Consider the following 21,196-nt stretch of genomic DNA (forward strand, 5'->3'; position numbering starts at 1 on the left):
AGCACAAAGTTAGCCATTAGTAATGGTGTTTTATGGCGCGGCTTTACTGTGATTTCACTGTGGTGTTTTCTCACCGGGCCCGTAGCGAGGAGTGAGTCAGAGCTGGAGGAAAGCGGCCCTTCCACAGTTCTGCAGGAGACGCAGTAAAGTGAAGTGAAGGGGGTCTTAACATCGTTCCCCAACATGCCAGGCATTTTACAGGCCAATCGGAGTTAGGCAGGGGCGTATTATCAACCTTTTTATGTATTCAAGGAGTTAAACAAGCAGCCCGGGGTGACTCCGTTCGACGGGGCAGATAACCATCGCTGCTGTCTACCCCCCAGATGCTTACCTCTGTCCTTCATCTTTCACTCTGCTCTCCTCTGTAAACAAGTCTTGTCTTATAAAAGAGTATTTTATCACCCAATGGCAAAAAAACCCCAGAACTTTTTAATGATTTCCAGTGCCTTATTCAAAGGTAATCTACCTTTTTTTCCAGCTCTTTCAGTTCTCTCCTCCATTTTCCATATACCCCCCCCCCCGGCTATTTCTGACTTTTGTCTGTCTTCTGCTGTTGTCATCCTAACTCTCTCCCTTCCTCCTCGGGTCTCGGCGCTGTACTATGAAGTGATGTCAGCCAAGAAGTATCGCCGAGCCCATCTGCTCTGCAGCCCCGCATCTGGCTGCAATTAGCCGGAGAAACAGACGCTCGCCATGTTTACCTTGAGCAACAAGAAGTCATACTTCTACTACCATGTGCACACAAACATGGGCATAAACATTGGTGTACACACACACACACAGTTAAATGTGCAAATAGCGAACTAAATCAAACTGTGCGAGAGAGAGAGAGAGAGAGGGACAGCAAGAGGAAGACGCGTGTCCACATGTATGTGGTCATATAATGAACTATCTGTGTATAATGTGGGTGCATGTGTGCAATACACTGAAGATTGATTATAGGAGGCCAGCACACGTGCAAATGCATCAGTCTTATTACCAAACCACAGACCTGTGCAGCTGCGTCCGCCATCCCTAATAACACCATAATCAATGCAGCACTCCAGGGAGCTGAGGTTTAAGTGTTGTGAAACCAGGAGACAAATTACTTTTACTGTTTGACTAGTGGTTGTGCCTGGCACCGGGTTTGGCCTCTGGGCCCCGCGCTTTTGTTTGGAGTGTCTTATTAAAGCTCCAGTAAAGAATAATGAGCGGCGCCCCCACAGACCGTGCACCCAGGTGACGCCCAGCTACCTGACAGCGTGGCTGTAGCTGCAAAGGTGTGAGAAACACCTGAGTGTGCTGCCCTGATGAACCCCCGCGTTAATTGGCGCCGCGTGCGAGAACGTTAATAATTCTGGCGTCCCGGGGTGGTGTGGCGGTCTATTCCGTTGCCTACCAACACGGGGATCGCCGGTTCGAATCCCAGTGTCACCTCCGGCTTGGGTCGGGCGTCCCTACAGGCCGGTGGGAAGCCGGTTGTGGGGGTCCGCGGTGGTGTAGCGGTCTAAGCATCGGCTTTGTGTCGATGCAGTTGCCCACTGGGGACCGGGGTTTGCGCCCCGGTCCCGTCAGATCCGGCTATGGCCGGACTCGATGAAGCAGCAATAATTGGCAGCGCCGTCTTCGGGAGGGGGGCGGAGTCGGCTTGTGTTCGTCACACGAATGCGTCTCTCTGTGTGTGTGGAAAAGCAGTGGTTCGACCTGGATTCACCTTGTCACGGAAGTGGCGAGGCGTCTCCTTCGAGACTGCCGGCCGGAGAGACGCAGTTGGCGAACGCATGCGGTACGAGGGTGGGTGTTTGCACTAAAATAGGGATCGACTGGCCACTAAATTGGGAGAAAATCAGAAATAAAATGATAGGGAAGCCGGATGTGGGTGTGTCCTGGTCGCTGCACTAGCGCCTCCTCTGGTCGGTCAGGGCGCCTGTTCGGGGGGGGGGTAGCCTGATCCTCCCCACGCGCTACGTCCCCCCCCTGGCGAAACTCCTCACTGTCAGGTGAAAAGAAGCGGCTGGCGGACTCCACATGTATCGGAGGAGGCGTGTGGTAGTCCGCAGCCCTCCCCGGATCGGCAGAGGGGGGCGGAGCAGCGACCGGGACGGTTCGGAAGAGTGGGGTAACTGACCGGATACAACTGGGGAGGAAAAAAACAAACAAGAATGTTAAAAATTCAATACAGGGAGGGAATGAAAGTAAAGCATGAAAAGCAAAGTAGAGAAATGAAAAGAGTGCGGTTTTCTCTGACGCCCACCGGGGAAAACAAGAACATGGATGCGGCGGCCTCTGCAAGAGCAAGGGGCCGGGGTGGAGAGAGGAGCGGTGCATTGTGGGATACCTCTGCACAAACAGCCACTGTGCTTTCACTTTCAGATCACGGAAGGCTTTTAAATACGGCACTTAAAATGCTAAACATAGAGATAATTGCCGTTTCTAAACATGCCACGCACAAAAGTCGACTTATTGCATAATGTGGTTCCCGCCAGTAAAAAGCGAGAAGGCTGTTATGCCTTGGCCGCTCTACGGGCCGCTGGGGGCGCTGTGAAGTCACCACGGGCGGTGGTCGGTCTCCGAGATGGGCCGGGGGGGCTTTAAAGACTTAGACGGCGGTTAAAAAGCCAAGATTTCATACTAAATATAATGTCAAGAGGATATGAAAACTATTAGGGATTTTGGGGGGCAGGAGGAAAAGACCTGTTTGCTCTGGCTCGCCAGTCAGCCATGCTGTACAATCAACGGCCTTGACATGTTGGGTGGAAAGCGCGGGAGTCGCGCGCCAGGGTAAACAACGCCTCTTAAAAAGCGCTTCCTGTCAGCCGCGCGTCACGCTCGCGCACAGGGCCTTCTGTTACTAGGCAGAGGAGGAGGAACACACTGGAGGCCCTGTGTGCCGCCGCGTCCTCCCCGCCGCACAAAACACACCGCTATTATTTGGATTAAACTGTGAATCGGACATTTTCCCAGTCGGCACCGGAGGAGACCGCGTCCGTCGTTCGGCCAGCTGTGACGGGCCCGGCTCTCCGCGGAGGAGGGGGAGCCGCACTCGGGCGGTTCATCATGGCGACACAAGCGAAAAGCGCAAGACACTCACCACGCAGCCCTTCAGGCGGTTCTGCTCCTCCTTCACCTCCTTGCCCATGATCCTCGGTGGCTCCATTCCCACAGTGCACTGCGCTTCTCCGGCTGGTGTCGGGAGGTCGGCGTCTTCCCTAGGGAACGCGGAGCCGGCGGCCTGCAGGGCGGCCCTGTCGCTCCTGCGGGGGGTGGGGGAGGGGGAGACCGGGAGGGAAGCAAGAGCCGTCAGCCTCCCATCACGCGGCCCCGCGAGGCCGGGATGGCTCTTAATTACGGGATCAAAGCGTTTCTGACACAGTGTTTGTGTGACGCGCGAGTGGTTGTCAAAGGCAACGCAAGTGCGCGAGGGGATGACGTAATATCTGACTCTAAAAATACCCTCTCGGTGACTGATGGCTCTTGGACTGCGTTGGTTAGCGAAGGCGGGAAACGAGCGCGCTTCATCAGCCGAGCTGAGTGACGCGCTGTGACGTGCGGGGTAAACGTTTCCGTGCAAACCGGAAACCGGATAGCTCAACGTGGGGCGTTGCGTGAGAGTCTCACTCCGGCGCCGCGGAGCTCGGTTCTGACTCGGTTCTGTTTATCCTCGTGTCGAAGTCGATGTGTTTTGTAATACGTGAACGGGGTTTCGTAAGGTGAACACGCGCAACACGCGGAGCAGTGAACAACCGCCCGCTTTTCTTTTCAGCAAATCTGCCGACAAACTCCACAACCATGTGCGCATTGTCCCGCCATTAAAACGGCTCCCGGGGAGGGAACGTCTCGTTCTGACGCAAAGTTAAAATACCGCAAAAATCCACGAAACGTTGCTGCAGACCCGTTTCATCCCGAGCGCAGCAGATGTGCAGAATGTGATGATGATGGTGATGACGCAGAATGCGTGCAGATGTGCAGAATGTGATGATGATGATGGTGATGACGCAGAATGCGTGCAGATGTGCGGGGCACTGCGGAATGGACCGGGTGAGCCCGCTGCCGAACACACGCGGCCGCCTTCTGGCCCTTAATTAGCGGGAGGGGGGCAGTTCTCATGAACCGAGCCTTTACCGAAACCGAACCTCAGACGAGAGTGTGGCGCAACACATGAAACGAACGAGAAGTGAAACCCGGGGCGGTGGTTTATGTTCTAGCGGGTTCTGCGTGTAGAGGAACGGCTGTTCCCTCGCCTTCTCACGGACTCCAGCCCAAATTAAACAAGGGCAGTCCCACATGGAAAAACCTTTATACCAAACTAATTGTTATTTGGCTGCAGCGTACTTGCTTTTTTTGTTTGCCAGTGCAGTCTTTTAATGTTGGGTGCCGGTATAATAATAACAAACAATAATAATAATAATATAATCGGTTATCTTTTCGCCCGGTGCGGGATTCGATACGGGGTGTATTGCACCACAAGGCGACATCAGTAACCGCTCGGCTAAAGGGTCAGCCTCGTTAGCTAGGGGCTAACGTGTCCTACCAGTAAGACTGACCCTGGTCTGACCCTTTAGCCGAGCGGTTAGCGGTGTCGCCTTGTGGTGCAGTGCACCTCGTATCGAATCCCGCACCGGGCAAGAAAATAACCGCTTACATTGGTGGCAGCGGCGGGATCCGGAAGTGTGCAGATCCTCAGAAGTCTCTTCGGAGCGCGGGAAGAACAAAGCGCGAGGGCGCGCTTCCGGGGAGGGTGACGACTGTAAACTACTAATAAGACACGTTAGCCCTTAGCTAACGAGTCTGACCCTTTAGCCGAGCGGTTAGCGATGTCGCCTTGTGGTGTAGCACACCCCGTATCGAATCCCGCACCGGGCAAGAAAATAACCGGTTACATTGGTAGTTTACAATAATAATAAAAATAACGGTAAACGTCATCGGTCATTTCCGGGGAAATGGAAACCGGCAGCGTTTCGGTCGCTGTGTGAAACGACGTGTGAGCTAGCCGGGGCCGCCGCGGTGGCCCTCGGCCCCCCCCCCCCCCCCCCCATCGTCTTACCTGACGGTCTTCTGGAGGAGCGCCCAGCAGTCTTTCACCTCGCTCTGCTTCTGGGTGACGCCAGCGGCCAAGGCGGGGTGGAGATTGGACAGCTGGGAGACTGTGACGTCCAGCATCTGCGTATATGGCACACAGGTGTGAAGCTTAGCCGAGCAGGTGAGGCAGCATCACCGGGGGAGGGGAGGGGAGGGGGGTTAAAGAAATGACCTGCTGTCGACCTGCAACATCACAAGCTGTCCTACCATGATCTGGCTGGCTATGTCGCGGATTTCCCTGTCTCCGCAGGTCTCCTGGTCTTTGGACGCGGGTAGACCTTTAGCCTAAAAGGAGGGGGTAACACCTCATGAAACGGCTCGGCAACCCAAAGCAACAGTCGAGACTCATGTTCCCCCCGTGGCTGCTTTACCGTATTGCCGATGGCGAACAGCGTGTTGTCGGCCTGCTGGTAGAACGACGACACCTCCAGAGCCAGCTGAAGGTTTTCGTGGTAGTTCTTCAGGTGGGACTGGACCTTCAGCCACCTGCGCGGACAACAAGGGGGGGGGGGACCGGTCAGCTCGTGTTTCGTTTTTTTTTAAACACAAGGACGCCTCAATTCGAGGCGCTAAATGGGTTAAAGGGGTCGCCGTGTACATTTTATTGATGTTTTTCCTTCTGCTGGCAATGTTTTTGCCATCTGTCTTCCCCTGTTTCTCCAGTTTCAGGGCCAAGTGGTTGATCTCCTCGTGGAGGTTTCTGTATAGCTGCTCATCCTGCAGGGGAGACAACGGAGCACAGGCCCAAGTATGACTTCAGCCGTCATTAAAACACACCCTGGGAGGAAAATTACATTCAGAGAGATAGATGGCCATGGGAAAACCTTTGTCAGCCTCTGTCAGACTGTATAACATATGCCATATGAATAAATAAAACACGGAACATTTGCAGAAGAGGTCTTCTTTCCCCCCCCCCATCTATATGTACGCTCGCTTGTGCACGTGTCCCGTGTAATGGGTGCACGGTGAAATCGGCCTTTTCTGCAGAAAATAAAGCCTGTCGGGTGCTAAACATCGCACTTTGCTGGCCTCGCTCCTTCGCAACACTCACCTGTTTCAGATCTAAGATTCTCCGGGTCAGCTGCATTTTGTCTGCGTTTTCCCCGAGGACCTTTACGAGGGACTGCTCCTCTTCCTGCTGGCACACATAAAAGCCGGTGTTTACAGCCCACATTTGTTTTGGACCACAGCGTTGTGTCTTTTCTTTTTTTTAGCCAAGCCTTGCGCTAAATTATCCACGCCGCCACAGGGAGACGTGACGCAGAGACGGCCTCCAGCTCCGCGCGGCGCAACCCGACACCGATGCGCCCGGGAGGAGAGCCTGCGCGGGGCTAAATAAAGGCGTGCAACCTCCCCCGGAGACGGGTGGATTTGGGCCACGGGGAATGCCGGCACATCTTCCGTTACATTCTCCACGAGTTTGTAATCAGGTGTTTAGCCCGCTTGTGCCAAGACACGGTGGAGTCTGTAGCGATATAACGCCATGTATATCCACTGGAACTACACTAGGTGTTATGTACTACCCGGACTGTTATTACGGTTGCACCACTACCATGTTTGGTTATTACGTCTGCCTACTGAGCCACGATTAAACCTGAGTTCTATAACCCGGTGTGGTCATTGATCGTCGACCAATACTACCCCAAGTATTACTTCAGAGTCCGAGCACACGAGAGGCCGCGTTAACACGGCCCGAGAGGGTACCGCCCCGCCTGTTGGGTGGCAGAAGGCAACAGAGATGCACGGAGACAGCTACATACAAACCAAACACACCCCCCCTCCCTTTTTCCCCTCCCCAATTGTACCTGGCCCATCATCCCACAGTCCTGGTCGCTGCTCCACCCCCTCTGCTGATCCGGGGAGGGCTGCAGACTACCACATGCCTCCTCCCATACACGTGGAATCGCCAGCCGCTTCGTTTCACCTGACAAGTGAGGAGTTTCGCCAGGGGGACGTAGCGCATGGGAGGACCACGCTATCCCCCCCCCCCCGAACAGGTGCCACGACCGACCAGAGGAGGCGCTAGTGACCAGCACACATACCCACATCCGGCTTCACACCCGCACACACGGCCAATTGTGTGTGTAGGGACGCCCGACCAAGCCGAAGGTAACACGGGGATTCGAACCGGCGATCCCCGTGTTGGTAGGCAACGGAATAGACTGCTACGCTACACCCACAAACCAAAGATCTTCTGTTGAGTCGTGGTTTGGCAGTGAGACGCAGGCGTTATTGAGTCGCTGTATTAATGACATTGCACACATTAGGGTACATGGGGAGGGAGAAGAGAGGAGACGGAGGAAGGTGAGCGAATAAGAGAGAGAGAGAGAGAGAGAGAGAGAGAGAGAGAGAGAGAGAGAGAGAGAGAGAGAGAGAGAGAGAGAAAACAAATGAACTTTTCCCGTCCTTTTCACCTTCTCCTTGATCCATGCTTCCAGCTTGTCCACTTTCCTGTTGAACTCCTGCAGGTTCTTGGCTCCGCCCAGTGCCCTGGACTGATTGGCGGCGGTCTGTTTCAGGACGTGCCACTGGTCCCTGAGTTGGCCGAGCTGCTTCCTCACGAGGTCCGAGGTGGGATTCAGCTTGCAGATCAGCTGCTCGCCCATCTTGTCCAAGGGAGAGAAACACAACGGCATCGTTCATCAGGGCGGCGGCGGCGGCGGCGGCGGCGGCTGCGAACCCGCAACAGCGGCCACGTGCGGCTCCGGCACCCCCGCAGTTTGTTGGGATCGCCGATCACGCGCAAGCTGCTCTCGCGCGTGCGCGCGCGCGCGCTGGAACGACGCCATTCGTTTCTCGGACGAAACCCTGGAAAAGCCTCCAAGCTCTGCTTCTACTCCCCTCTTCCTTAAGTATTTGCGTGTCAGGGGAGGTTAATTATCAACAATGTACCATTTCCAAACATTCCCCCCTGAGAAGGAGAATGTAAACGGAGTTGACAGTGCTGTCTGGAACGCCGGGTGCCACGAGAACAAGGATTTGTTCTCCTCCCCGCCGGGTGAGTGGAAATGGCTGCGAGGCTATGCTGTTATACGGGGGTCTGAGTGACGGTTTAACCCCGCCGCCCTTCCGAGGCCAGCAGGGGCGGATACACGGTTGAACGCGGCCCCGCGGTGCGCGCGTCGCGACCGGAAAAGGAAACGTTGGGGTGGGGGTGGGGGGGTTCGCTCCAGCGCCGCTGCGCCGCTATCTCTATGGGCATCGCCGAGAGAGCGTTTCGGCCGGTTTTCCCGCCCCTTCTGTTTAACGGCGCCGTTACCTGGTTGAGCTGAATGAGAGTGTTCTCAAAGTGTTTGAGGTCTCTCAGCAGAGTCTGCGAGGCCTCCTCCCAGTCCTGTAGGGGGCAGCGCTGGATGTTACAGCCGTCCTTCAAGTCCTGCAGCTTGCCTTTGATCCATGCCTCCGCCTAGCAGCACACAGGACCACACAGCAGTTTGGATATAGCAGTTTACGGAGTGGGGAAAGGGTGCGAAAAGGAGCGTCTAAAGCTTTGAGTTACATGGAGAAAACCAACATATTCAACATTTTCGCCTTTAAGGGCAACTGTTAGTAGGAAGCAGTCAGTTCTTCCAGCACAACATGCATCTTTGAGAAGAACTTGAACCCTAAATGACTTCCTACATAGAACCCTTTTTTTTGGGGGGGGGTTGCCCCTTTTTCTCCCCAGTTGTATTCGGCCAATTACCGCCCCGGTCACTGCTCCACCCCCGCCGATCCAGGGGAAGGGCTGCAGACTACCACATGCCTCCTCCGATACATGCGGACTCTCCAGCCGCTTCTTTTCACCTGGCAGTAAGGAGTTTCACCGGGGAGGGGGCGTAGCCCGTGGGAGGATCACGCTATTCCCCCCAGTTCGACCGGCCAGAGGAGGCGCTAGTGCAGCGACCAGGACGCGTACCCACATCCGGCTTCCCACCCGCAGACACGGCCAATTGTGTCTGTAGGGACGCCCGACCAAGCCGGAGGCCACACGGGGATTCGAACCGCCGGTTCCCGTGTTGGTAGGCAACGGAGTAGACCGCCGCGCCGCCCGGACGCCCTCCTAGAACGTTTAATCTCTTTTTGCTTTGAAACAACTGCGAAAAAGATATTCAGAGGAGAGTTTTATTTGCTTAACGATCCCCCCAAAAAACCCAAAACGCGTACACACAGATGCGTGAGTGTGGCTCGGCGCTGTGCGGCACCAGACAGCCTCTCCGTGCAGAGTTGGGCACCCAGAGCTCCAGCAGTGAAGGGTTTGCATGATCAGATGTTTAACTTGCAGCGGTAGAGTCGGAGAGGTGGTAAGGAAACTGTTACGGGGAGCGTTAGAGCAAAACATTTTCTTCCCTGACTCGGGAGTTATACAATACTTCAGAAACATCATCAAGAACCAGCCCTTTGTTCTCGCAAGTCATGTTATGCGGAGCAGAAGTTTCTCTTGGCAAGTGCAAGGGGTCCGTTGCATAAGGCCCTGTCTCTCTGAGCTGCCTTTTCTGGCAGCCTTTGCCCAGAGCGAGAACCCCGAACCAGGTGGCCAAGCTCAGAAAAACCTCCGGGAAAGTACAAGTTTGTTTACTCTGAAGCACAATGTGTGGATGTCAGCAACCACAGCCACGGTAATCACACGCATCAATTAATCAGTTTGATTAGCAGCCATGTTTGCTGAATCGGTGACTTTCTATTCATTCTGAGGAGGGTGAAGTGCAGGATGCGTTTTGTTTTTTGGTGCATCAGAGGAAAGGGTGATGGAAGTCAAAGGAGCGCATGGATCACTGGTTGCAACACGGTGTCATGTCATTATTTCCCAACAAGTTCGACTTTGACTTCTAACCACACGCTCCTCCGCTGTCTAAAACCCGAAGGACTATCAAAGCCACACATCGCTTGGCAACAGCGCGGCCCTTATTTGCATGAAATGAAGTGTGATGTCACTTCCCCCCCCCCGAGGGGCCCGCGCCATTAACCGTACGAGGCCCTCGGGGCGGCGGAGGTCTTTCTTCGCCGAACAAAAGGGGAGCTTGACTAAACAGGCCTGCCCCTATCTGCTCACATTGGCTTCCCGTGGCACGTAATGACCTCATACAGGAAGTCTATGATGTCTTTGTTTCTTCCTGTTCCCTCCACAACAATGGCCTGTTTATGAAAATGTACACTTGGGTACAGCCATTAACAAGAGGCCCCTGCCTGCAGTTGGGGTTTCTTAAGGCTTTTAGGTGATGTTTTGGGTGGTGTTTCAGGTGAAAATCTGTTGTCGCCAGAAGTGCTGTTGCCGTTAGAATATGGAGCATGTGAGCTCATCGGAGGCAGGAGACTTTATTCACCCCCGAGGGGGGAATTTTAAAAACCCTCGTCATCTCCAGTCCGTGTTCCGTCTCTTAATTTTCGTGCATTGATCTGATTTATCTCGCCTGGTCTGCATGTGTCCCCAGTTTCCCCCCGTTTGATACCAGCAGATGTAACTGCAGCGTTTTAGCACTGCGCGAACATATGCTGTTGCTCTTTTATGAAAAGATTTATTTCTGATCCTTTCTTCTTCTTCTTTTTTTTTTAACATGGCCAGTTTTATGTTTGTTTCAGGTTTAATCATACTTCACATGTCTCTGTCCGAAAACCAGGGTATGAGTTTGGCTCCGATGTTGGTTGGGATATTTCTTGACCGTCAAATCTGTGCACGGGTTGCTGCTCCAGATAAGTCGTCCAGGGCTAAACTAGTTGCGATGTGTGAACTGGATTTCGGTGGGTTTTAATGAAGAGGGTCTGCCTCCATCTGATCAGCCTTTGATTTTATTGTTTATCCGGCTCTGGTTATCATGTCACTTCTTTCTTTCTTTTTTTAAGTCATCATTTCATAAATAGTCTTCCCGTTATGCAGTTTCTATTATGTTAGGTATTTTTCATTGTTTTGCTGCTGTAACAATTTCATGTCCCGATAAGGGCTATTAAAATTAAAATCTGATTAAATCTACTCTCATCTGATAGTGAGAGACCCAGAAAGCAAGAGGCCGTCCACTTTGCCGACAGCTTTTCTCCACTTTCAAGAGTCTTAAAAGACCAATTTGACACGAGTTTAACACAGCCTAACAAATAGCTTGTCATATTTGTTATACCGTTTCCAAACAATTTAGAATTTCAGCCTTTGGTAAGTGGCCCTGGTTTTGGGAGCGGGGCCCTCTGGTTGCTCGCCGTCGTGCAAACGAGCTGCTGAGAGCCGGGGAGACGGACGGGCTCGTGAAAAGGCCGCGTTCCTCCATGTGGTGACCTGCTTTGCTCCCTTTATTTGAAACACCGGGCGATCTTAAAACTCTCTCTCTCTTGAAAGATCACTTCCCCTTCCACAGCAACGCAACACTGGAATAACACATTTTCATCAGCGCTATTAGCCGGCCAAATCACTGTAAATCAACTGGGGCCCCGGGTGCCGTTCGCAGCCCCGGCAATTAAAAGCACATTTACGTTTAAGAGTTATTTGGTGGGCCGACAGGAACGCCGGCTCTGCTGGCTCTCCTCAAGAGCCGACGTCTGCCCCGCTTGTTAACCTCACTCCTGTGCTATGGGGCTCCGCATACATCATACGTGTCCTGCAACCGATAGGCCCCCAAAATCACTTTCTTACACGCGAAGTGAAAACTCTATCACTTAATGGTCTGCTGAAACAGGTCTAACGACAAAGCCAATTTCCTTCTTTCGGGTTTGACAAAAACTTTCCGAGCTTCATTGAAATGCCGGGGTGGACGCGGCAGTGAGATAACGCGGCCAGTTGTGCTACTTGGGTCGGTCTCTCAGGGCCACTGGCGTGAAGCGATGGAGCCAAATAATGACCTCATCCCAAAATAATTGCTTCACTTGTGGCTGTTTTCCCCTCCCTCGCTTCCACTGACCCGGCAGACCACGCAGTGCTCGGGACAAAATAAGAAGCAGTACATATTTTGGTCTCCGGCGGAGGAGGTCGTGGGATAAGGCGATGTCTGTCGTAATCTCCACACAAGGGCCTCATTGGTTTGTTTGTTTGTTTTTGAGCAGTTTTCCTTTTTTTAGCCTTCCTTTCCTCTTCTCAGCCCAAAAAAATCATGTAGTTAACGTAAATCAGTGGTGAGAACTGAGTTCTGATGAGTACATGATACGTCCTAGATTCATTTTAACATTCAGGGTCATCTTATATATATATGTTTTAGAGCAAAGTAGAGGGGCGAGTCTGACCCTCTCTAGTAGTCCATTAGTTCACTGAGACCGCCTCAGTTACAGGGAGAGGAAAGTGAGGCGAGGAGAGCTACATGGACATCTCGAGAGCAGGGAATCAAACGCTTCAACCCATATTAGTTGTTAATCCTCATCGACGGGCACAGTACTTGTACTTGGCTCGACCGACTGAGCCCGTTGGTCGGGGGAATATGTGTTGGGATTTACCTGCAGGATTTCCTTGGTGAACAGAGAGGTGCGTTGGGTGAAACAATCAAGCTGGGCTGTCACAGATACCGACCCATCGTTCGGCGTGTGTGCCGGGCTCTCTCTCTTCTGGAGCTCTTTCTTGGGTGACCGACCCCCGGCCACTGGAATCTGTGTGAACAAACAACACTTGACATGTTACGAAGAATAATGGGATTTGTTTTTTTCCCTTGTCGACATTCGTTTCCGGTACAGTGAAAAATTCCAGGCCCTCTGCCATCGATGCATGGCTAAATGGCAGTTGCAGCATGTTAAACCCATAAGAGACGTAGGCCCGCCGCGGACGTGCAGCTCCAGCCACAATCACCTTAGAGGGAGGGGGACGTTAAACTCTCCATTTAAACTGGTAATTGTACCTATTACAGAATCTGGAGATGTTGCAAACACATGTCAGACAGACAGGGCCCCCGGGCCCTTCCAAACAACGAGCTGCTGTCAACGCCACGGGAAGTGAAATGAGCGGGACTGGTGCAGCTTCCTCGACGGAGCAGCATTCCTGCCGCTCAGCAGTCAGGAAACATCTGGGCGAATAAGAGGAAGAAGGAGTGGACGGATCCCTGGATATCTGATGTGCGCTTCTCTGCCAGCCTCGTATGTAGACAGATCAACTGGAAAGAACTTGTTGTGCTTGACGTCCACTTAGCCTCCCTACCTGCGGAGGTAAAGACGTCACTAAGCTGCCTCGTATAAAGTAGCTGCTGCGGATGAGCACCCTCCCCTGTTTGTTGGCTGGAGTGGTGCGGTTTCCCCATTGGTTGGACGGCCGAGTTTTTCCCCCATTGGCCCGTTGCCCTTTCAAAATAACAGTTTTCTATGACGTCATCAGCCGTTCGCGGAACCGATCGAAACCAAAAAACAGAAAAGCCGTGTTTAATAAACGTGGTCGCGCTCCAGCCACGTGCTAGGGGTTAACCCAAGTCTTGTTGTGTACACTGATGATATGTCAGAAAAGGGGAAACAGTTCTGGAGAGGAATAACGTTTATTACTCTTTCCTTGGGTGTGTCGGTAGCGGGCTCCATTAAGCCGGTTTTAGTGAACTTGTACATTTCGTATGGGACAAGTCTGCATGGAAACACCAAATTTATTTATTTTTTAAATCCCAAATTTCAAGTGGGCGTCCGGGTATAATGACATAGATTGGAGGAACACTTGGATTTTATCACGAAAATATTGTATTACAAATAAGGTAGGAGAAGTTACATTTAAACTGCTTCGCAGATGTTATCCAGTCAAGTTCCCTTCTTGTAAAATACAAGATTAATATTGACTCACTCTGTTCCTTTGGTGGCAATGTGGATGAAACCATATGTCGTTTATTTTGGGATTGTACCTACTCTCATGTTTTTCGGATTGATCTAAATAATCTCATAAATAACAAAATTGACTCTCCTTGTAAACTGGACATCCAACATGTTTTATTTGGTCTGTCACAAAATGAGGAAATAAGTTCAGAAAAAAAATGTATATTATCAACCTTCTATTAATATTTGCTAAATTTCATATTCATTGTACCAAATTTTCACACCGGCGTCCAAACATTAGTGTATTCAAAGCACTTCTCTCATCCTATTTAGAATCTTTAAAAGAACGTGTGAATCCTAAAGCCAGCAAAACCAGAAGACTATGTGAAGAATATAATTTAACTTAAATCCTGTATCTCGAGCTTTTTTTATTTTGTCTTTTCTTTTCTTTTTTTATGGATATGTAAATTTTAATTTTGAAATAATTTATATTTTTGTAACGACTTTTTGTCCTATTGTGATGTAATATTTTCTTGTTTATATGTTTTGTTCAATAAAAAAAAAGAAGTGCCATATTAAAAAAAAAAAATTCGGATGTTTTCACAGTGTTAGAAACCCCGCCAGGCTTCTAGCTTTTTCATCCGCCTGCTGACGTCACTAGAGGTCTGTTGGCGGGCGGAAAAGCTGTTTCCCCGCCTCCGGAGACGCAGAGACGGTTGGACGTCGGTTAATTTTTTTAACTGGTCCATCTTTGTTGTGGGCGACGAAGCGTGGACGTGTAACGTAGGACGCGTAAAACTACGTTCAGGGTTTTTATTCTCTTTGCCAGGTCTGAGTGAAACGAGACTAAACCGCATCTTATTTCTCACGACTTCGGCGAACTTCGGTTGAAACTGACAATTGACGGTCTAGTCCGTTGCCTGTACCAACACGGGGTCGCCGGTTCGAATCTCCCTTGTTACTTCCGGTTTGGTCGTGCGTCCCTACAAGGCACAATTGGTCGTGTCTGCGGGTGGGAAGCCGGGTGTGGGTATGTGTTCTGGTCGCTGCACTAGCGCCTCCTCTGGTCGGTCGGGGCGCCTGTTCGGGGGGGGCGGGGTAGCGTGGTCCTCCCGCGCGCTACCTACCCCCGGTGAAACTCGTCACTGTCAGGTGAAAAGAAGCGGCTGGGGACTCCACATGTGTTGGAGGAGGCACGTGGTAGCCCTCCCCGGATCGGCAGAGGGGGTGGAGCAGAGACCAGGACGGCTCGGATTGGGGAGAAAAAGCCCCGCCCCCCGCCGCCCAAAAAACCCCCAAACCCACAATTGAAAGGAAAGGTAGATAGTTTCCATTCAACTGTCACGCGAATTTTAAGCAACATTTTCTAAAGTTGCAACAAATAAAATAAAACGCGAATAAATTTGCGTTTTCTATCAGATCGGTTCCACCTGTTTGTGCTAATTTAGTGCATAAACTCTCTATCCAAAAAAAACACACCTCGAGTAAGCCTAATGTAAACTACTAATCAGACACGTTAGCCCCTAACTAACAAGTCTGACGCTTTAGCCGAGCGGTTAGCTACGTCGCCTTGTGATGCAATACGCCTCGGATCAAATCCCGCACCGGGCAAGTAAACAACCGGATGCACTTAACAATTTTATTTTTTCTTTTGCGATATTTGGGATTTTTATTTTCCGAGATCTGGTGTTTCCATTCAAAATGCTCCTATTCGAAACAGTAAATTTTGCAGAAATGCCTTGATGGAAAGTGCCTGGCCGGGGATCTCTCCGAGCCCATTCTTTGGTTGACATTGTTCCTGACCTCATGTTTTCCAGTGAAGAGGAGGGAGAGAGAGCCCACCTCTGTGTCAGTAAGCTCTGCTGAGGCTGAATCTAACGAGTCCAGATTTAGATTCAAACAGGGGACAGGCTATAGGCCAACACTCCGCCGACTTTCCACAATGGCCTAAAAACATGTTTTAATCTCTCCCTCTCTTTTTCTCCGTCCTAATCTCAGCCCTTCATCTGTAGATTGTTACACACGGAGACTCGACGCGCAGGCGGGCCAAATCAAAAAGGCATTTCCCCTTTTGTAAAACGTCCAGATACGCGTTTGTGCCACAAATTCACCAGAACAGCCTTGCATCTTGTTTTCATCTTTACGTAACCTTCCTCGAGACTTCTAACGTAATACGCCCTTTAACTTTGGCGAGAAAGCCGCATGACTTCACTTCCCAACTTGGAAGGGAGTCATCAGTTTCACACGCTGCCCACAGTGCCCCCACCCCGGACCCCCGACCCGACTACACGCCCCTGCCGAGCGCGGCCGTGTGAAACCCGCTTCTTCTTCTCCTCCTCCTTCTGCTGCTTCTTCTTCTTCTGCTTTTTCTTCTTCTTCTTCTTTCGTCTTCTTCTGCTCTTTCGTCGTCTTCTTCTGCTCTTTCTTCTTCTTCTTTCTTCTTCTTCTTCTTTCGTCTGCTTTTTCGTCTTCTTCTTCTTCTATTTTTATATGTTTATCTCATCGCCATCATGTAAGCGCCGGGTCTACCCAGGCGCCTCTCGTTTCCCGCCACACAGCCTCCCCAGCAGTTGGTGGGTATGCGGACGAGAGAATGAAGTATGAAGTGCGTGGTTGTTGTGTAAAGTCACCGTGGGCGTTTACCTGCTGGACGGATTTCTCCCTGCTCGGGATCACTTTGGTTTGGCCTCCGGGAGGTGGACGCTTATCATCGCCGTCTTTTCGGAGTAAAACCTAAAACGTCGGCCAAAACAGGAGAAGAAGAAGAAAAACAAAACCTGTTGCGTTATCTAAAGTCACATGGTGGGAAAAGGGCAGAAATAAAGGCTAGTTTATGACGCATACGGGGGTTTTCTAAAGCCTTTTGAGTTGTTTTTAAAAAAAAAAATTTTTTTTTGGGGGGTGTCCTCAATCATTGTCTCTTTGGCTATGCGGGCTTTACAGGGGGGGCCCCACGTCGTGCAAAAACGACCCAAGTGTAAAACTTTACATTGACAAATGAAAAGGTGTGACATGCTCGGAGCGACTGCGTCGCAGGGCGTGCTCCGGCTCCGGCTCCGGCTCCGGCTCCGAGAAGCGACCTCACCGTTTTCAGACCGCATCAGCCGGGCGGCGAAACCGACTTATTGGCGAGGGCTTTTGGACAGTTACACAGCACATTATCCCCCCTCTCATTTGGGTCCGAACGAAAATAAATATATCAGATCCCGAAGCCGGCTTATAACCTCTAACAGACAACATCCACATTCTGGGGCAGTCATAAAACCCGCCGTTTAAGTCTACATTTCTCTTTTCTGAGGGTCCTTACGCGCTAGTACGCCGGCCGCGACACGCACATGTGGTCCCGACCAGGCTGGTCCCACCACGAGACGCGCGCCGCTAGTACACGAGGCGGGTTTATGCTTAAAACGAACACGCTCCACACCAGTTTATTGCTACATTTGTTGACCGTCCAAAAAATGATGTCAATTTTTAAAACCTGTCGGCTGTGCTAAAACCCGTTACTGTCAGGTGGGTTTTGTGTTACTGCCACCGGGTTTTTAAAAGCCCCCCCCCCCCCGCGATGAAGGACGCCATGTGTACCTGAAAATGCGAGCTGGCCTTGTTCTCGCAGCTCACCCCCACGACCCGGGGCAGCCGCGGGTGCGAGCCGGCGGTGATGTTGTTGTTGTTGTTGTTGTTGTTGTTTTCGGACGGGCACACGCTAATCGGCGGTCCCTCCTCCTCCTCCTCCTCTTCCTCCTCCTCGGCCTTGTCCCCGCCGGTGTCGTCCCCGTTCCCGGAGATGGTGATCTTCTTGATGGACCTGGACACGGCGGAAGGGGGGACGGTGTTCTGGTTCAGGTGGTCCTCGGCCGCCTGCATGGTCTCCTGCCGGCGCCGCGCGGACACCACCTGTCGGGCGAGGGGGGTCCGCAGGCGCGGGCCGCTCGCGCGCAGGTGGGAGCGGCTGAGGTAGAGCGACACGCTGTCGTGGTTCAGGTTGTGCTGTAAAGTGCAGTTGTCCAGCCCCCGCGCCGGCAGGTAGCCCGCCGGGAAGTCCGCGCACTTCGGCACGGCGGGGATCGACAGCCGGGTGCCGATGGTGAAGGGCTGGACCTTCCTCACTATGCTCTCCGACATGGCCAGCGTTGCCAACGGCGCAGGAAAACAACAGCAAGAAACGAGAAGGAGAAGAAAAAAAACTGCCCAAGTCCAAACGAGCCCGAGATAAGAAGTCTGTCACATCCCTTTGTTCTGCACCTCCCTCCTTCCTTCCTTCCTTCCTTCCTCTGCCTCCTCTCTCACTCCTCTGTAGTCGCTCTCCGGCGAACGAGCGGTGGGTGGGAAGGAGGAAGGAGAAAAAAGAAAAAAAAAGAAAAAGAAACGTGGAGGTGGGGAGAGCTCAGTTCTCCACCTTCTTGTGCATGTTGAGAATGCACAGCACGCAGCCCAGGACGGCTTCCTTGGACTGCTGGGATCGAACGTGGTCCCAGATGTTGCGCAGCGCGGTGCCGAGGTGGACAGCCGCCCTGGAGAGGCCTCTCCGGAGGAACTGGACCACCGAGCCGGCCGCCCTGCTACCGAGGAGCCTGATGACCAGGGAGCGGAGTAGGAGGAAAACTGCTGGCATGCTGCCCGTGCCAAAAAAAAATAATAAAATAATAAAAAGTTAAAAAAAGGGGGCCAGAAAAACGTGAAACCTCTAAAACAATTTTTACAAAAAAAAGGAGGAGGAAAAAGGGGGCGGTTTGGTTTAAAGAGAGGGACCTAAGGCACCAACTTTCTCTCTCACTGTCTCTCTATGTCTCTCTCTCTCTATGTCTCTCTCCCTCTCTCTATGTCTATCTATGTCTCTCTCTCTCCCTCTCTCTATGTCTCTCTATGTCTCTCTCTCTCCCTCTCTCTATCTCTCTAAGTCTCTCTATCTCTCTCTCCCTCTCTCTATGTCTCTCTCTCTCTATGTCTCTCTATCTCTCTCTCTCTATCTCTCTATGTCTCTCTATCTCTCTCTCCCTCTCTCTATGTCTCTCTCTCTCTCTCTCTCCCTCTCTCTCTCCCTCTCTCTCTCCCTCTCGTCAGTCTCTGTCCAGGCGTTCAGGGACGGGGTAGAGAAAGGCTGCAAAGTCTGGCCGTCAAACCCTCCTCTGCGCACCTGGGCAGAGAAGTGGCCCAGATAAGAAGCCAGGAGAGGAGGAGAGGAGGAGGAGAGAGACCCCTATAGCTACCCCCCTCACCTTAAATACGACTCACGCAGCCCACCCCTGCCCTTACCTTACCGTTACAACGCACAGAACCGAGATACGCTCCTCGAGTATCCTGTTCTGCCCCCTCACATCACCCTCCTCCCCCCTAAAAAACGATGAAAAAAGAAGAAGAAGTACAGAGCAAATCTCCCGAGCGTCTCTGTGAACGACGCAAGATAAAGGGATGCTGTCGTCGGCGGCGGGACTCCTCTTCTTCCCCTCGGCGATGAAGAGCACTTCTCTGCAGGCACAATGGGACACAACAGCCCTTTTACTCGGCTCCTTAAAACTTTTTTTGGGGGGGGGGAGGGCTGCTGGCATGACAAATGTTTTGGGGGGGGTGGGGGTGGGGCAAGTAACAGTCACGCAGATCGTGACCCCCACCGCCACCACCACCACCACCACCAGTCCTTGACAGTGGGAAACAAACCCGCGGCTGACTGGTGAGCTCAGCAGAGCACATGTCAGGCTTGACTGATTGGAATGGCAGGGGTGGTGTGTGTATGGCAGGGGTGGTGTGTGTATGGCAGGGGTGGTGTGTGTATGTCATGGGTGTGGGGGATGGCTGAGGAGGGTGGGTGTGTGTCTGTGTGTGTGTGTGTAGGGAGCAGCAGGGAAAGTATTTGCTGAAAGGAGAAGGTAGAAAGTGCTATCACTGGTGAGAGCGTTCCCAAAAAAGGAGCTCTCACTGGTCTCTCTTCTTCTTCTACCCTGGGGACTTTTTAACCCCTGCACCCGGTCACGTGACTCCGCCCGAGCCGTACTAGCTGCAACACAGTGAAGTGGGAAGGAGGTGGGCGGATGGGGGGGGTATAACACGCTATTGCTTACCCAGATAGTGGGAAGGAGGTGGGCGGGGGGGGGGGGCTATAACACGCTATTGCTTACCCAGTTAGTGAGAAGGAGGTGGGAGGCGGGGGGCTATAACACGCTATTGCTTACCCAGATAGTGGGAAGGAGGTGGGAGGCGGGGGTATAACACGCTAGTGCTTACCCAGATAGTGGGAAGGAGGTGGGCGGGGGGGGGGCTATAACACGCTATTGCTTACCCAGTTAGTGGGAAGGAGGTGGGCGGGGGGGTATAACACGCTATTGCTTACCCAGTTAGTGGGAAGGAGGTGGGAGGGCGGGGGGGGTATAACATGCTATTGCTTACCCAGTTGGTGGGAAGGAGGAGGGAGGGCGGGGGGGGGGTATAACACGCTATTGCTTACCCAGTTAGTGGGAAGGAGGTGGGAGGGGGGGTATAACACGCTATTGCTTACCCAGTTAGTGAGAAGGAGGTGGGAGGCGGGGGGCTATAACACGCTATTGCTTACCCAGTTAGTGGGAAGGAGGTGGGAGGGGGGGTATAACACGCTATTGCTTACCCAGTTAGTGAGAAGGAGGTGGGAGGCGGGGGGCTATAACACGCTATTGCTTACCCAGTTAGTGGGAAGGAGGTGGGAGGCGAGGGGGTATAACACGCTATTGCTTACCCAGTTAGTGGGAAGGAGGTGGGGGGGGGTATAACACGCTATTGCTTACCCAGTTAGTGGGAAGGAGGTGGGGGGGGGGGTATAACACGCTATTGCTTACCCAGTTAGTGGGAAGGAGGTGGGCGGGGGGGGTATAACACGCTATTGCTTACCCAGTTAGTGGGAAGGAGGTGGGAGGCGGGGAGGGGGTATAACACGCTATTGCTTACCCAGTTAGTGGGAAGGAGGTGGGAGGCGGGGGGTATAACACGCTATTGCTTACCCAGTTAGTGGGAAGGAGGTGGGAGGCGGGGGGGGTATAACACGCTATTGCTTACCCAGTTAGTGGGAAGGAGGTGGGAGGCGGGGGGGGTATAACACGCTATTGCTTACCCAGTTAGTGTGAAGGAGGTGGGGGGGGGGTATAACACGCTATTGCTTACCCAGTTAGTGGGAAGGAGGTGGGAGGCGGGGGGTATAACACGCTATTGCTTACCCAGTTAGTGGGAAGGAGGTGGGGGGGGTATAACACGCTATTGCTTACCCAGTTAGTGGGAAGGAGGTGGGCGGGGGGGGTATAACACGCTATTGCTTACCCAGTTAGTGGGAAGGAGATGGGAGGGGGGGTATAACACGCTATTGCTTACCCAGTTAGTGGGAAGGAGGTGGGAGGCGGGGAGGGGGTATAACGCGCTATTGCTTACCCAGTTAGTGGGAAGGAGGTGGGAGGGGGGGGCTATAACACGCTATTGCTTACCCAGTTAGTGGGAAGGAGGTGGGAGGCGGGGG

The 21,196-nt window shown here is 52.5% G+C and overlaps 2 protein-coding genes across 2 annotated transcripts in view; both read right to left on the bottom strand.

Moving 5' to 3' along the window:
• The window catches only part of LOC130123229 (spectrin beta chain, non-erythrocytic 2), a 43,468-nt gene extending 25,483 nt beyond the window's left edge, over positions 1–17,985 (bottom strand). Inside the window, exons 1-11 of the mRNA XM_056292364.1 lie at positions 17,308–17,985; positions 16,369–16,458; positions 12,445–12,594; positions 8,318–8,464; positions 7,473–7,664; positions 6,110–6,196; positions 5,657–5,775; positions 5,430–5,544; positions 5,266–5,343; positions 5,024–5,139; positions 3,071–3,233 (exon numbers count right to left, since the gene is read on the bottom strand). Of these exons, the coding sequence (XP_056148339.1) occupies positions 3,071–3,233; positions 5,024–5,139; positions 5,266–5,343; positions 5,430–5,544; positions 5,657–5,775; positions 6,110–6,196; positions 7,473–7,664; positions 8,318–8,464; positions 12,445–12,594; positions 16,369–16,458; positions 17,308–17,847 (1,797 nt within the window). The 5' untranslated portion in view covers positions 17,848–17,985. The remainder of the gene's footprint in view (positions 1–3,070; positions 3,234–5,023; positions 5,140–5,265; positions 5,344–5,429; positions 5,545–5,656; positions 5,776–6,109; positions 6,197–7,472; positions 7,665–8,317; positions 8,465–12,444; positions 12,595–16,368; positions 16,459–17,307) is intronic.
• Positions 17,986–18,107: 122 nt separating this feature from the next.
• Positions 18,108–18,384, bottom strand: LOC130123232 (protein myomixer-like). The gene has a single exon (XM_056292366.1). The coding sequence runs from the start codon at positions 18,335–18,337 to the stop codon at positions 18,110–18,112; it is 228 nt and encodes a 75-aa protein (XP_056148341.1). The 5' UTR covers positions 18,338–18,384; the 3' UTR covers positions 18,108–18,109.
• Between the last annotated feature and the right edge of the window lie 2,812 nt (positions 18,385–21,196).

This window comes from Lampris incognitus, chromosome 13, assembly GCF_029633865.1.
Source record: "Lampris incognitus isolate fLamInc1 chromosome 13, fLamInc1.hap2, whole genome shotgun sequence".
NCBI lineage: Eukaryota > Metazoa > Chordata > Actinopteri > Lampriformes > Lampridae > Lampris > Lampris incognitus.

Bases quoted from the DNA above. Each gene is read 5' to 3' on its own strand.
- LOC130123232 (XM_056292366.1), bottom strand. From the start codon at position 18,337: ATGCCAGCAGTTTTCCTCCTACTCCGCTCCCTGGTCATCAGGCTCCTC.